Here is a 17,094-nt window from a genome sequence, read left to right on the forward strand (position 1 = left end):
CCTATTGTTGGTTAGGCGAATTAAGTCATTTGGTCCATGCGTCCTATTAGCTAATGAATTATTAACTTAAAGAAACTATGGTGCTTTATTATTAGCTTCATTGTTTATGGACTAATGAGTGTTAACATATTAAGTCTTTTGAGCCTAAAAACCATACTTGTTACACAACTTCTTATATCTAATGCATTGTGGTTAAGGTACATGTTTATTTGCTATCATGAAAAAATGTTTTTATTTGCTATCATGAATAAATGTTTATGAACTGCCATGTTTAGCATGTTGCCATATTGACTGGTCGAACCGGTGGGTGGATGGAATTTAATTATGAACTTCGTTCAAAATTTGGTTCAATTCAGGCTATGAATTATTCATAGAAATTTATTTGGTTCAACCAATTGGACAATGTTATGGGCTTGGTGGTGGAGAGAGGGACATGAGTCGCTGGTGCCTGGTGGTGATGATAGAGACCTTGGGAAGGCCTGATGGTGCCAACGGGATCATGAGGGGGCCACGATATGGTGTGGCAATGCTAGCGGGGTTGCAAGAGGTCCATTAGAGGGTCTGGCGGTGCTAGCGGTAATTGCAAGGGCCTTGAGAAGGCTTGGCAACGATGGCAAAGTCGTAGGAGGGCCACTCAAGGCCTAGTGGCGGTGGTGGAAGCCTGGTGGGGGGGTGCGCAGGCAACGGTAGTGGTACGGTATGCACTATTCAACGGTGGTTAGTGGCGATGTTAGTGGGTCACACGTGGTGCGACATGTGTTGGCGTATGTTTAGTCAACCATGCTTGACTAAAGAGGCTAGAGCCTCGAAAACTGGCAACGGAATAAAGAAAAAAAAAAAACTCATAGGATTTTTGGGCTCTGATACCAAGTTGAATATCAGAATGATTTGGCTTATCTGTAAATGACAAATGCCCACTTTATTTGTAGGTGAGAGAAAAGTAATAGATATGGTATGCAAGGTGGAGATTGAGTTAGCTCCACCTTAGCACACAAGGTACATCGAATCTGAACACATTAACACTCTTCTACATGAGTTTCATATTCCATCTTCGTACAGATAACTCATTAGTGTCCATTTTGTTAATGAATTAATGATTGATGCATCTTGGAATGTTTCCATAATCCACTTTTTCTTTCCTCCCTCAAGTTGTTGATGCCATTTGTAGAACTCCTATTTATATTGATCCCTCCTTATCATGTTGGTTGTGCCTTTTTTCGTCTTTTGGGACTCTTACTACCAAAGTTATCATGAAAGAGTTGCTCCGTTGGGAGCTTGGGGCCACCACCTTTTCTTGTCGTAAAAAGAAAATTTTGGAATGACTTTGGAAGTTACCTTTACATCCTCGTTCCAAAGAATTCTTTTGGAAAGTCTTAATGGTTGTATCGTGACTAAGGATAAACTTGCTGGTTTTTTTGTTTGGATTGGACGTGTTCTTTGTGTCATTTGGCAATTGAATCTAATTGGCACTTATTTTTCTCTTGTCCGATTTCCAAATGTGTCTGGGATGTTAGGCCCCTTGGGATATGGACTTAATTCCTGTGGATCCCTTCTCTTTGTGAGTATTTTGAGTCTCTTGCTTGTTATCCTTGTTCTTCACCTCTCTCACTCTGATCTCTGCTATTGCATTTGGCTGTTTAGGAATAAAATAGTTTTACAAAATAAACCCTTTTCACCTTCTCAAGTTGTATCCTTAGTTTTTAAATAATCTTTGGATCTTAGCCTCTTCAATAGTTATAACAGCACCACACCCATGAATGACTTGTCCCATTTGTCTTTGGCTATTCACATGTTCTACCACTTAGGGATCACCTTGTCATTCTCTGTGAAGTAGTTTATGATCCCAAATCTAAGTGTAGTGGATGGGGGTTTGTTGCTTTGTTTCATTCTCACTTTTACTTTGACTGTAAGTTATGGCTTTCCAGGGACTTTGTTGGCACCAAAGGCTAGAAGCAACATGTATGATTTCTAACACACAATGGCAAAAAGATTCTAACAAATAGAGGTGTAGAGAATCTAGACAGACTGTGACATGCTGATTCGTTGGCTTATGCAAGTACATTAGGATGGGTGGCTTTGACTACTGCGTGGACTTCTTCCTTTACTTAGTCTTTTTTACTTCCTTTTACTCCTCTTACTTCTTTAATTTCTACTATTGTCATAGCCTCTATCGGATCCATGTAGCTGATCCCATTTAGTTCGGATAAGATTATGATTGTTGTTGTTAAAGATTTCTATTCCTGTCTAAAGCTTCGATTTGTATTTCATATAAACCTTTGGTTATGTTATAAGGCAGAATACCCAAATGAAAGAAAATATTCATGGATCTGATAGCTACTTTATTCTATTGTTGAGAATTGGACAACGTTACAACAATGTACACCTGACTAACATGCTGGGCATTGGCTCATGGGACACATTATCTGATAAACTTCACTGTAGCGATTATTGGACAATTTTGCAAACACTTGTAGGGCACAATGGCACACATGCTTCGAACAGATTAGTGCTGCACTTTAAATCCTATAACATTGCCCAAGCAAGAATGGTGAAGGACGTCCCCTTCCCATACATTCATTCCAGTCCCTCAATATTATGACTTGAGCCTCATTTCCATCATGACACTACTGAATTAAAAGCCCAAACCTGTTGCAAACTAAAATAGCCAAATAATAGAAGTGTTAGATCACATAGATTCAAGATCCAATTAAACTAGAATTTGGCTCATATCTGAATGTGTATGAAAGCGTAGCGAAAAAAGGATCAAAAGTCAAGCTTATGGTTACGCACACATGAACGAATCTTCACGATCACGACATGCTTCTCCACAGAGAACTCCACACCACAAATCCCTGGGAAGAGATGGAATCCCAAAGAGAAAACAAAAACACTGAAGAAAGGGAGAGTTTGGTTTCTCAGATCATCTGGTCTTAGGGTTACAGGCTTTCTATAAGCCAAAACCCTAAGAGCCCTACCCCTATTTAGACTCTCACTGGGAATCGATCTAAGAGGGGGGAAGAGACCCAGCCACTTAAATGACTGGTTCTTTCCATGCGCAACGGGTCGGGTCAGGTCCGACCTGCCCCTTGTGGGCGGCTTGGTCCGGGCCTGACCCGTGTTCTATTTACAGGAAGAATGCCTCACATATTCAGTCGAGAGTCTTGGCACAACAGGGGCAGCAGCAATTCATGTATGCGGAGATGACATGGTGGGAGTGAATGAAAGGGTATTTTTACTGTAATACAACACACTGGTTTTTTTTTTTCTTCTTTCTTTTGGGTGGGGGGCGGGGTGAGTCTCTCACTGAAAGCATACCTGTAGTGCATTTGGTTTCTATAAGTGTACTTCTAACATTTTCCCCACAACTCTAATCGGTTTTCCCCTAGTAATACCAATAATAAATGGCTCAATAGTCAATTTCTGAGTATTATATTCACAGAACCAAGCAAACCCACAAACATATTACTAACAGAACAATGGAACCTTCAATAATATACAAAAACTAAAAAGTCAAATATCGATGTAGTCTGATTTATCAAAAACATGTTCACCACACATTAGCCTGTATCGGTTCCCCCCCTCCCCCCTTCTTTTCTTTGAGGAAATGAAGTCTGCTGAGAACCCACAGGGGCTGATCACTGATGTCAGTTCATGGCATATTTCTGGGTCCACGCCCTCGCTGTTTCCTCATATCGATTTCTTTGGTTCTTGTAGACGTGGGCAATTTCAGGTACAAGGGGATCATCAGGGTTAGGGTCAGTGAGGAGTGAGCAAATGGATAAGAGGACCTTTGATACTGTTAGGGCCGGGCTCCACTGCTCTTTAAGGATGTCGAGACAAATGCTGCCATTGGAGTTGATGTTTGGGTGGTACACCTATGAAACAATAAATTAGGTAGAAAATATAAGATTCCCATCTTATCTTTTGCTCAAACATTTCATTGTCAACTTAGTACAAAAAATGAAATACAAGCTCAATTAATCTGGCACATGCACTCGCTCTAAATTTAGAGACATACATTTAGAGCAAAAGAATCATTGGCCAAACCAACAACAAAAGAAAATTTCCAATGGATGCTCCAAACTATGAGTAATCTAACTAACCATTTCTTCTCATGACTTACAACCCTCTAGCCTTTGGAGCCAAAAGGAACAATTTTGAATAGTTTCTGCTTGTTTTATCTCTATTTACAGGCCAAAAACAAAACCCAGATGTAAAAAAACACTGCTTAGCAACCAAAGAAATGGCTATGCTTTGATCCCTTGAACCCATTGATTCAAACAGAGAGAGAAAGGTACATAAGAATCACGAGGCCAACTGAATCATTAACAGAGTCATACCCCATAAATTTCCAAAATTATTTTACTACCCAACATTGTATTCATTTCTACAGAATAAAGAGAAAAATAATCCTTTTTATTGACTTATCCCACACAAAAGTAATCCTCATACTTCCATTGTACCTTTACCATTTGTGGCAGAAGAATGAGTGGTCTAAACTGATTGGTTCTGATAATAATTTTTATTAAACAGGCTGCTTCCTCTCCAAGAACAGCAGGTAGAGAAGGCACTCCTTCTAAATGTACATGCACGTTTTTCCACAGGAATATAATAGTTGCTTGCATTCATAAGATATCTCAAGCTTCAAGCAATTCTGCCAAACAGTCAATAGAATTTTCAAGAAGAAGCACACTGTTACCCAGGTACTTATTAACTCATTATCCAACTTTATTTCTATGACCTAAAGGTTAAGCTTTTCTATGACTCTCAACCGTCTTCCAGTTCTGTTTACATTGTCTATATCAGCAGCCCTATATTAGCAATAGATGCTACATCACTGCTGATCCTCTAAGGCTTAACAATAAATTAAATACTTGTTCTAATGCAGGAACATACTACAATCCAGAATGAATGGCCAGAATTTGCTCCTGAGCATAGGATTAATTTATGCAAGCCACGGGCAGAATCGTAGTTCTATTTTAATAAGATTTAGGGTTTAATTAGTGGCAATAAGGGAGTGCAGTTTTTCTTTTCTTTTGTATAATAGTTGGACCCATACATGTATTAGCTTGGGGATTAAATTAGTTACGAATTTTTTAAAGTCAAAAAGTTGTAGTTGCTTATTATTGTTGAAGGCTTTAGATTGGAAGAGTCCTGGTCTAACCAGTCTTTTATCTATCCATTGTTTTGACTTTATAAATAACCACGTAACTCTCTGTAGTTTAGATGGAATTGAATGGATAAGAAACAAAGTTGTTTGCTTCTGGCTGTTGCATATGTTGCCTGTGTGGGCTGAATTATTCTCTCTAAATCCCCCACAATAATCTCTATTTTCTCATCTTTTCTTCCTTCAATATCCTTTCTGATTCTCTTCCTCTCTTTCATTGATTTCTTTTCATTTGTCTAAAACATAGTTGCCAAGGCCTTGCCTAAGCCCCGCCTAGGCCGTGCCTGGGCTCAAAGGCCCTTTAAAATGGTCAAGGCTAGCAGTCACCTAGTTTTTAACAGCTTGACCTGGCCTTAATCGCCAAGGCCTAGGTGTCACCTTGGTCACATTGGCCAGATTTTGACCCAGGTGGTTGTCACTAGTCACTTTGGACTTAAGAGCGGGGGAAAAAGTAACCTCATGAATAGTTGTATGCTTTCTACTGCAGCTCATCATACATATCTTTTAAGCGGTTAAAATTGGAAAAAGGAAAATTATAGGGTTAAATTTGGAAAAAGCAAAACTAAGGAGTTAAAATTGGAAAAACAAATACAACTAAGTCCTAAAATTGTGGTAATTGGCAACACAAATACTTCCTTGATCTTTTGGTGCTTGTTTTGATTAAAGTTGAATGATCACTGATTGATTGGTGAATGCTTGAAGTCTCCTCTTTAATTTTTCATTTAATTTACCACTAAGTAGACTAAATATTAACATAACTTGGTTAGGACTTGGGGTTAGTGAATGCTTGATGTCCCCTCTTCAGTTTTTAATTTAGTCTACCATTAAGTAGATTAAAGAGTAACATAACCTATCAAAAAGTAAGTACTAACATAACCTGAAAAGCCCTAAACTAAACCCTATTCTATGCATGCCTTCATTAGTAAGGTTCCTGGCCAATGCCTTCGCTCACCTAGACAACTATGGCTGAATTCCTTCTTTTCTGGTTAGCTATTTCTTCTTCTTCTCTCCCTTTCCATTCTCTATGATACCCTGTTATTCTTTTTTTTGGATGAATATATACCCTGTTATTCTACTTTGCTTTGCTTTAATGATTTTCACCTTTCTGTTAATCTAATCATCAGCTTGATCTGATACTTCAGATAATAGTTTCAGCTCCTATTATTCGTCGGATCTGATCATTCAAACTAGGATCAAATCTCTCATTATACACCAGACCTCCTCCCCTGGTTTCCTCAGTTTTCCCTCCAATTTGACAGCCCAGAGCATAGTCAGATTGATTGCCTTCCTGTGCCTTTACCACATTTGTTAATTTTCTATAGTGATGATATTTGCTTCATTAACCTCATATCCATACTCAGTTTTGTCAATCAAATAATTTTTTTTCAATAAATTTCCTAGCCGAGACTGATTTCAACTGAGTGGAAATGGTGCATAACCTTTCACTTTAATAACCTGGATCCTAATCAGCTTGATAGCCCTAGACCCTACTGTGCCTCTGACTGACAATCTTCCTAGAGCCTAAACTAAGTTGAAGCATTTTTAGGTCTCTCCGTGAGAAATTTTTCTGCACAAGTATGTCACTATTTAGCTATTTAGACATAATTCTAGGAGCATCTCCAATTATCAAACTCAACTCTTGTACATATGGCTTTTCAACATCATGTTACCCAAAATTTTATCTTATTACACTACAAGTGCATCAGGCAGTCTCACATATGCATGCATTAGTTACAAAAAGCTCCACAGTAAACAAATAAATAATAGAAATGCCCCCCTACGATGGGCAAAACCCAATTTTATAGCATTAAATGAAAATCTACATATTCACTCACAACACTGCCTCAAAATATCCAATAATTGATATCTGGATCTAAAAAGTCAGATGAAATCAGAATCAAATAATTGAACTCACCTGAACCAATTTAATCATTCAAGTAATGAACCATCAGCAAATTTGTGGCAAGTGAGATAAAAATTAAAATATTAAAATAGCAGCAACATACAGACTCTTAATTGCAGCTGCATATCCACCCACAAGAAAATGTAAGAGCTGATGTTCCACACTTGGTAGATACCACATCAAGGAGTGATTTTTAAAAGAGATTTTCTCCTTTTATTTCTTGACAAATTTGTATAATCGTATATGATACAGGGTTTCCCTCTCATTGTTCCAAGGGCTAGACTCTTACTCTTCAATTTCCCTGTCCGTTTGTGTTTACTCTCCTCACATAGAATAATATCATATGAACATAAATCTAGATTCAGGAAGACCTATTTCCATACCACCTAGCTCACCCATGGTAGCATGTTCTGATTCTTCATGTTTTTACACAGTTCAGGCTTTAGAGTTGCTTACTCAGGATCCTATTCAAGTACCAACTAAGCCAAGAAGGGTCATTCGTTACTCAACCCAAACCCAATCTCCCCTGAACCAATTACTAGCTAACCATATATAAAAATGTACATATTTCATGTTATATATACTATTTATTTTACGTTCACACCTACGAAAATGCAATGCAAATCAATTTTTTCATTATTATGATTGCATTAACTATCAGTTAACCAACAATAATTTTCATCATCCATATTGATCTTTTTTCTAACAAGTATCATCCAGATTGATCTTCTACCTTTATTTATTTCCATTCCCTTCTAACTGTTGACAAAATAAATGGTTTTAATTTCCCCAATGAATTGGATAAAATATGGTCATCACAACAAATATTCCCCCCCCCTTTTTAACCTGTATTTCTTTTTCTTATCAAATCCTTCTTCGCTTACCAAAAAGAAACTCTCTTTTATTTTTTTTTGATAGGCAGGTCCCAAGGAGAGCTGAACACATGACCTCTTAGTTGTGAGGTGTGGTCCTTGCCAACTGAGCACCCCCTTGTGGAGTTATTTGCTTCATTCGCTATTTTACATCCACATCTGGGCATCAGGGGGGATTACTTACCAGTCTACCTCGAGAACAATTAGATAAGGAAATTAAAATAATTTCCTAACAGCATAGTTGTTTCCACTCCTGTTTCGCCAGTTCTGGGGTAAGATTCTGTTTCAAAAGATTTGCATCCAATTAAATGTGCCCTTTGGTGCAACAGTGTACACAGGCATCTCCTTTGCCTGAACTCAATAACCCTGGAAGGAGTCATTTTGGTCAATATTTAAAGGGAGAGGATTCTTTGAGCAAGCAGCAAAGGGGAGCGCACCAATGAGGTACGACAAAACGGCATCATACATAGGAGGGCAGTGAGGTCATTTCATGTAAGGAAGAGAGAGATAGACACAAAGGTTCTAGTGTACCCTGCCCTGGTGGCTCAGAGAACCTTTTCCCATATTTAAATTCTGTACGGGTCTAAAGGCTATTAACTACATAAATCAATGAACATATTGTCACTGGAACATTCAATTATTCATTCAGCAGATATATCAGTAGATCGATCTATTTTCTTCAGCCCAATTTTAACAGATAACAGATCAAAATTTTTTTTTAAGTAAATACAATTAAATATCCATGCAAAGGAAAAGCTCCAGATTACCTTTGTCAGAAAGTTGACTTTGGGAGGCTTGAAGGGATAATCAGATGGGAAATGAATCATGACAAAGAACACACCACCAGCATATGGGCTATCTGCCGGTCCCATGATCGTAGCCTGCCAGTGGAAGAGGTCCTCTGCCACGGGTCCAGCACTGCAGGATGTTGGGGGATCTCTCTGCAAATCCTGAAGTTCCTTCTGGATTCTTTTGCTAGCCATGAACTCCCTAAACTCAAAATAGAAATATATGTAAATGGAACGAACAGAAATTTCCGCAAGGCAAAATCAATGACTTTAACAAGGGTAATGAAAGGGGCAGCGATTTCAACGAATCCAATTGTGGATCCAAACCAACCTATCAGGATTCAAAAGATCCATTAGCAAATAGTAAATTTTTTATTTTTAAAATGGAAAGGCATAGATGATCTAAACAAGGAGGTAAACTTAATCAGAGAATCCACCGCGCTAAAGATGCATAACTCTAGATTTATACTGATATGTGCTCCATCACGCGAATAGGAAAATCATACAAGATTACGGAACAACAACGGTGGAAACTATAACAGAATACCAGAGAATCTATGAAAGAACAAAAATATATTTCCAAAAGGGGATAAAACGAATCCATAAGAGTAGATGAGGTGTAAAGAAGAGAAGAAGAGATGATTTCGACGAACAAATTAACAAAAAAAAGGAGGGGGGGGGGGGTGGACCTTGAGCTCCACCCTCAAAGTACAAAGACACTAACAAAAAGAAAACTTAAAATCCCAAACAGCAGAATGACTAAATCTACAAGGAGAAGGACAAAGAAGGGGGAAAAAGAAGGAATCTTCCTCTCTTTTTTTTTTTCTTTTAGGTTTTGGTTATCCCTATCCCTATATCCGTAGAAGAAATCAGAAAGAGAGAGAGAGAGAGAGAGAACGTGAGCGTGTGTGCGAGAGAGAGAGAAGATCCGTTTAGTTAGTAAGCTTATAGAATGAAAATTTAAAAAAAACACGATAATAGGGTTGTGGGATTTTAATTCCACCTTGAAAGAAGACACTGAATAGGCGCCGGCGAATCTCAGATGAAAGAAGCCTTGCTTGGGAAATAGCTCTAATGCGTCTGCGCGTGTGTCTGCGCTGGTGTCTGGAAGGATCCTCGCCCTCTGCTAAGTCTGCAACAAGTAATCGATCGAAGAATCAAATCGCCGTGAGAGGAACGAAGGAGCGAAGAAACAAAGCAAAGGAGGAGAGGAGAGTCCAAGAGGAAGAGAGGACTTATCAAGGACTAGTGTTGAATGAAGACTTAGGAAGAAGAAGAAGTACAACTGTAAAAAATAGAAAACTGCGGGCCCACCTGTCTAAGCAAAGTGCAAATAATTGCAATTCCATAAAAAGGAAAATTCGCGACGACCCAGACAGAGTTTGAGATATAAGATAAGATTGAGTCATCGATTTTAGTAATAATTTATCCAAAAAAAAAATCAATTTTAGTAATTGGTGTCGGACACGGTATTGGTCTCGGGCCTTCGGCCGATGCCGACCTAGATCGGCTTGTATTTAAAGATGTAAATGAGTAGTTAAAATCCGTTTCCGTATCCGTGTCCATTTAGTACTATTTGAATCCATTCGAAAGTTAAACGGATGCGGATACGGATAGATAATAACTATCTGAAAAGCTATATTTATATGTCAACAGATAAAATATTCAATCCGTATCTGTGTTCGTATCCATTTAGCGTTATCCGATTCCGTCCAAAAGCTAATCAGATACGGATGCGGATATAGCACTATCTGAGCCGAATCCGATTCGTTTAGATCCCTACTTGTATTACAGTATTAGCTTTGGATGAGCAAGGTTCGTAGTCTCGATATTATGATGAAATCGACATATCGGATCGGATCGGCTAAATAAGACGTATTTATTCCTATTTTTTCATAAAAATTGTTTTATTATCATTTTATCCTTTGTCCATACAAGTGTATCGGATCGATACCAAGATCGATCTCAGCTGATACTGATCTGATTCATGCGATTTTACGGATCCCAAAACAAGATTACAAACATTGCTTGGATCAGATTGGAATCGGGGAAAGATTGTTTTTTCATGAAGGTGTTTGAGTTGACGAGAAGGATCAATGCATGCCTCACTTGGGAAGGCATTCGTTGGGGACAGCCTCGTGTTCTATGGTTTCTCATGGATCATCTCGTCGGATTACCTGATTCATGTGTTCTGTGGAGTCTTACAATGTATCCAAAATTGTTGTAACATGAATAGAAGTCGTCCTCCTCCTCGTCATCATCATATATAATTGTAACAATGAATATTTTATTTTTACTAACTCAGTATGTCTGGACCTTTGCCTCAACTAGTCCCTTAGATTTGTGCATTGCCCCTACACACATGTACCAAATCAACACCAGAGAAATTTTATCTCCTCCAATTCTGATACCCTCTAATTCCCTCCAATCCCTCACATGGGAGTGAAATGATCACTTACCCATTGTCTTGGGAAGTGTGTCCAAGCAATGGGTAAGTGGTCATTTCAGCTCCAATGTGAGGGATTTGAGGGGAATTGAAGGGTGTCAGAATTGAAGGTGATAATGTTCTATCCCAGAGGTGATAATGTTTTATCCCACCACCGAATCCTATGAGAACCATAAAAGTCACGCGGGGGCGCTGACCCCGAAGGGGTAAGGTTAGCACTCGAAACATTAGCTTAAGTCTTAGAGAGAGGCCGTATGTTCAACTCTCCCCTCATTGAGTGCTTGATATTTTGTAATTCCCCCTTATCCCCCTCCTCTCAAACGAACCCCACACCCCCACCCACTGGCCGCCCTCTTGGACTGCCATCCCAACTCCCAAGTTTACTTAGGGTGTAATTTGCCTACTTTGGCCCTGGTGGGTTTTTTTATTTTTTTTGTTTTGGGTGGGTGGGAATGGAGGCTCTAGGCGACAGGGCCAAATTGGCCAATAGTCCGGATACAATCCGCTCCTTAGAAAACATCTATCAAAGATTTTAAGTGAGCAAGCATGTGTTGGATTGAGAGGACATGTCCATCGCAAGAATGTCACGTACGTGAGGTGAAGTGAAGATGTCATGGTTTCAGTGCACGGTATTAGATCGAGTATCGATATCGGTCAACTTTTAAATTGACATGATATCAATTTAGATCGGCATGAATCGATCTATATCAGACAAGTTTGTCCTTAAATTTCCTAAAATTTTGGATTTTTTAATTGTTTTATCCTCATCCGTATCATTTCACCGATACTATTAGCATCATATCAGGGCCAGTGACCAAGTGATACCAATATAATTTACACCCGATACAGGCAATTCGATACGATACCTCAAACCATGGCAGAGGTGGAGGCCTAAGCTGTAACTCAACTCCAATACGGCAATACCTCACCCCACGCCATGCATAACTCATGCCATCATTGTTGCATGAATCCAAATCAAATCGGTCAGATCAACTGGATTGGAATCGGCCATGACTGATCAGATTAAATTTGGCCAAATTCGACCAATTTCACCTATTCAAATCGAAACACTGATTTACATAACCCTGCCTGCATGTCATTCTCGCATTATTCGCTTTAGTAAACACTATGCGGCCGGATCATTATTGTCTCCTATTCCCTGCCCAATATAGTGGTCCAATTCATCTCATAGGGGTTGAGAAATGAGGACCTAACCCCCTGCCCAAACACACTATCCAAGGAAGGTAAAAACGGGATCATTATCGTCTCCTGTTCCCTGCCCGACACAATGGTCCAATTCCTCTCATAAAGGATGGAAAATGATGACCTAACCCCCTAACCGAACACACTGCCCGAGGGAGATTAAAACAAGATCATTATTGTCTCTTGTTCCCTGCCCGGTACAGTGATGCAATTCCTCTCATAGGGGGTGAAAAATGACGACCTAACCCCCTACCCGAACACACTGCCCGAGGGAAGTTAAAACGTCATTTTCGCCTCCTTATGAGAGGTACTAGACCATTGTACCAGACAGGGAACAGGACAAGAAAAACATTTTGGTTAAAACATCACTTCCGCCCCCATATGAGAGGAACTGTACCACTGTACCGGACAGGTAACAAGACAGGAAAAAAATTCCTATGTAACTACATGGCCTCTGCAGTACCGCACGATGTAGTACAGCACCGTACTGTAACAGGAGAGGATAACGATTCATGTAGCCACCACTGACAACTCCACAAAGTAAGCATTCACATCTCAGTATCTCACACTGACGGTAACATTCTTTTTTTTTATTTTTTTTCTGAAACAGTAAATGGCCATGAGATTCAGCTTTAACTCTATGAACCATAATTGAAAATGGACACCAACAATGATAAACAAAAATTGCCAACCTCTGGTGGCTAATAATGATGTTCCAACTAACTAATATATATATATATATATATTAAGGCCGAAGCACCATTAAGTACATGCAGAATCCAATAAAATTAATTCCCTTTTTACCCTTTCTGTACACTAAAAACCAAAGGACAAGGAAATTTATAAGACAGGAGTCTCTCTCTCTCTCTCTCTCTCTCTCTCTCTCTCTCTCCTGATAATCAATTTCCATAGCCTATTGAAGGATTGAAGCTCTGGATATTTTCCTGTACTCCAACATCTCACTCTGGTATCTCTCCTTGTCCTTCAGTCCCTTCTCCCGATAGACCTACAGAACAGCAAGCAACAGATGGTAATAAGAATTAAGTAACGTTCAACAGATTATCATCCATATTCACAAACCACAACGCAACAAGGGGAGGGGGGTACTTTCAGTTTCTTTAATGATGATATCCAAATCATATTCAGTGCATATTCAGATATCCTAACAAGATTAAACAGTAATTATAAAGATATGATGTGCCCTGTGACAACTTAGATGCAGCCAACCCCAAGTGGGGTAGCTCACTCAGTTGGCAAGGATCAACACCTCACAATTAAGAGGTCATGAGTTCAACTCTCCTACCAAACAAGTGGACTATTGATTAAACTTGACATCTCAAGTCAGTGGACCACTACCAGGCTGGCGTTTAACAAAGACTTGAAAAGAGTACCAAATGTTTAAGGCAATTCTCTCAACTTTGGCCTAACTGGATATGATGCAAAAGATCGATTACCCAAGTTCAATTATTTGACCTAACACCTCACATCTGCTGGTACTCTTAAAAACAAATCTTACAAATTTAAACAGTATAAAGAACAGGATAGATTCTAAAAGTTGGTCACACCACCCGATAGCCATGTGATAAATTTCAGAGCTTTTAACGGCTGAAATTGCAAGGGAAAATTTTTTGTGGCATCCCCAATCAGTTGGGATAAAGCTTGGTTGAGTTGGGTTATAAAATGTCTAGGTGGCCAGATAGCTAGTTAGAACAAAACTTGAAGTGACCAGTCCATTGGACCACCTATCTAATTGATGGCTGAATTGGCCAGTCCCCTTCCCGAATGGCTGAAATCTGAGAGGTAATTGAGTCTACTAGCAGTCAAAGGAGATCATTTATGTTCCTCTGTGCATCCATATTGAATTTCTTCCCCTTTTTTTTATCCAAAAAGTTGTTCATAGAAGACTAGAAGTCATAGGGTTCAGAATATAATTTCTTTTTGTTTTAGCATTTTGATGAGAATTTAAGAAACCATTCTGTAAATATGCACAAGATGGCAACAGACCAGACAACAACCTGACAAAGACCAAAACTACTAGTTAGGCCTGTCTTGGTCTCAGATGATGTGATTCAATAGACAAAACCATTTTGCTCCAGAGTGTCTTCGGCATTGGGCTTTGGAATACAAATTTTCCTTCTGTATTAGCATCTTTTCAGCATTAATTTGTAACTTAGCATAAGTCAATTTTTTTTGTTCTGGCTCGGTCAATACTGGCCTCAAGTTATTCCCCCCGGTTTGTATATTATAGTTGTCAGCAAACCAAAAAAGTTTACATATCACAGATCATTTCATAATCCTCAACATATTTGAAGAAATATAAGATACAGTAGGATACATTAAAGAAAAAATTATTCCATTGTTGAATAAGAAGATGATCTTGAAAGTATCATCGATATGCAAATACAAGCTGATACATACAAGTATAAACAAAAGGGTAAAGTAACACAATGCTAATCTCGAACCAGTGAGATCCAGTGGGAGATCAGCTTGTGACAGAATCGTAAGGAAAAGAGACAAACCAGATTAGGAGAAAAACTAATAACAAAGAACAGAGGATTCAGATTTAGCTGAAATCCTGGTCGAAGAGTCTACCTAGGATGGGGAACAGTTCTGTTGAAATTGAAGTAAAACTGATGGACAGATTTGAAGATATTTAAACAACCTAACTTGAATAACGAAACTGAAATTCGAGAACAGAACATAATTCAATAATAGGAATAGATGCAATAAAACAGAATTCTGAAACTGAGATAAGATGATTGTTAAAGAATGGACCTTATGCACCATGAGGGTACAGTTTTCATGTTTACCACGCTAGGGGAGTGTCCCAATCGTGGCTAGATTTTTCTTCCTTGGTGTTAGTTTATTTCTTTCCCTAGTTAGGATAGACCTCTACTTCCTAATTAGACTAGAATTCTTATTTTACTTTTCATGCTTCACAAGGACTTTGTTTCCTTATCTGATTGTATTTTGGTTGTAAATAAATGTTGGCAGTAGGAGTAGTTAGCAAATTCGGATTTGGGAATTATTCGGAATAATTTGTTTTGTTAATCTAAAAATTCGGTCAAAAAAGCGGAAATAATAAAATTTGGATTTGGATTCAGATTCGAGAATTATTCATTTACAAAAAAAAAAAAAAAAAAAAGTCGGCCAAAAAATGCGGACGTTATTTTTAATATTTGTAGTACCTGTTTAACATTATCTATCAATTAACATACCTGCATAAGATACAAGTAACATAAAAATTGGAATACATGCAATTTTTAGCTCATCTAATTCCATAATCCATAAAAGCATAACAAGAATTACAATGGTCTAAAGTATAACAAAAATCAAAATCATAACATTTAGTTGTAGTTTGTCTAGTCTATCTCGCAGCTTATCATAATAATCCTTGCCCATCAATCAATGTTATCCAAGATTCGTATCCATCCTCTGTTTATGTTTCTATTAGACCATGTTTTGGCTTTATGTATTTTTTTTTTTCTTAATACATAAAACCTGGTCTGGTGGAGTACTTGAGTTTCAAACAATGGCTAATACTTTATAGGATAAAGTTGTGATGGGAGCTTGGAATAAAATATTCAAGAATCATTTCAAGTGGTCCATCATTACCCATATTTTAAGGGAGAGAGGGAGAAACGAGGAGAAAGAGGAGGGATCCATCTAGGAATGGGATCGGTAAAGGCAAAAAGTAAAAGTGTGAAACCCTACAACCCCAAACCCCAAATACTTAATTTGATTTTGGATACAATTTGGTTTTTAACATAGCAGAATTATTCACCAACAATTGCCTAGCTCAATTGGTGAGCCGTGGTGCGTTTCATGTTCATGCTCACCAGGAGGTCTAGAGTTTGAGTCCATATTCTCCCCCCCAAAAAAAAAAAAAACCATAGCAGAATTATTCGGATATTATTCCGTTCGGCCGAATTATTCACAATTTTCAAAAAAGTTCGAAAATATCGTGACTTTTTCCTACTTTTATTTTCAAGCCAGATTTGGACAGAATTATTCATATTATTCGGTAAAATTCGGTTCGGCCAAATTATTCGGCGAATTAAATAACTAGGAGTAGGATTGCAAGGAGAACCGAGTCTGTTGATCTCCTTGACAGTCTCTCCCTCTTCTTCCTAAAAACTCTTCTTCTTCTCTCCCTCTCTTGTGTGGTTACTATCTACTACCTTCTGCCCTATAGTTATTGATGAAACGAAGCTAAACTAGGGCATTCTTCCACTTGTCAACTACTGTTGATGAAGATATCTACTTTGCATATAATGGTGTCGGTTTCTGGTTCTGGAGGATTTTTTCAAGTTAATAACATATGAGTTTTCTCCCTATCCAGCCGGTGAAGTTATTGAAATTTTGAAGACTATTTGTGTTCATCTGAAGTTACACTCGATCCTAATTTGAGGATCATCTGCTGATCTGATTTTCAGGGATAAGATTTCTCTATTCAAACCTGTGGTACTCTGATTTTGGGTCAAATTTCAGACCTATTGATTCTCGAATTAGTTTTGATCCTTCAAGCTGATCAATCTAATTTTTTGGGCCATCAGTTCTCTCCCATGGGTCACTTCGATTGCAATTTCAAGTCCATACGACCTCTGATGCAGGTTCATCATAGAAATTGACTTATTTCTTCAGAAATAGGCCTAGGGTTGGGTTATATAAATGTTGGGCCTTTGTTCCCAAGGGTTTTCTATGTATTAGGCCAC

General features: G+C 38.4%; 2 protein-coding genes across 4 annotated transcripts in view; both read right to left on the bottom strand.

Moving 5' to 3' along the window:
- Window positions 1-3,601: 3,601 nt before the first annotated feature.
- On the bottom strand, window positions 3,602-9,883 carry LOC122651709 (ubiquitin-conjugating enzyme E2 10-like). Of its 3 annotated transcripts, none has more exons than XM_043845206.1 (3): window positions 9,734-9,883; window positions 8,710-8,932; window positions 3,602-3,875 (listed from the first exon to the last, which is right to left on the bottom strand). In XM_043845206.1, the coding sequence occupies exons 2-3, from the start codon at window positions 8,923-8,925 to the stop codon at window positions 3,645-3,647; spliced, it is 447 nt and encodes a 148-aa protein (XP_043701141.1). In that variant the 5' UTR covers window positions 8,926-8,932; window positions 9,734-9,883; the 3' UTR covers window positions 3,602-3,644. The 3 variants fall into 3 exon arrangements, with proteins under 3 accessions (XP_043701141.1, XP_043701144.1, XP_043701143.1); XM_043845209.1 differs by lacking the exon at window positions 9,734-9,883 and adding an exon at window positions 9,420-9,475; XM_043845208.1 differs by lacking the exon at window positions 9,734-9,883 and adding an exon at window positions 9,187-9,349.
- Window positions 9,884-13,221: 3,338 nt separating this feature from the next.
- Window positions 13,222-17,094, bottom strand: part of LOC122650871 (high mobility group B protein 10-like) — a 31,841-nt gene continuing 27,968 nt past the window's right edge. The window contains exon 7 of the mRNA XM_043844241.1: window positions 13,222-13,385. Coding sequence (XP_043700176.1) covers window positions 13,339-13,385 — 47 coding nt within the window. The 3' untranslated portion in view covers window positions 13,222-13,338. The remainder of the gene's footprint in view (window positions 13,386-17,094) is intronic.

Source organism: Telopea speciosissima, chromosome 2, assembly GCF_018873765.1.
Source record: "Telopea speciosissima isolate NSW1024214 ecotype Mountain lineage chromosome 2, Tspe_v1, whole genome shotgun sequence".
Classification (NCBI taxonomy): Eukaryota; Viridiplantae; Streptophyta; class Magnoliopsida; order Proteales; family Proteaceae; genus Telopea; species Telopea speciosissima.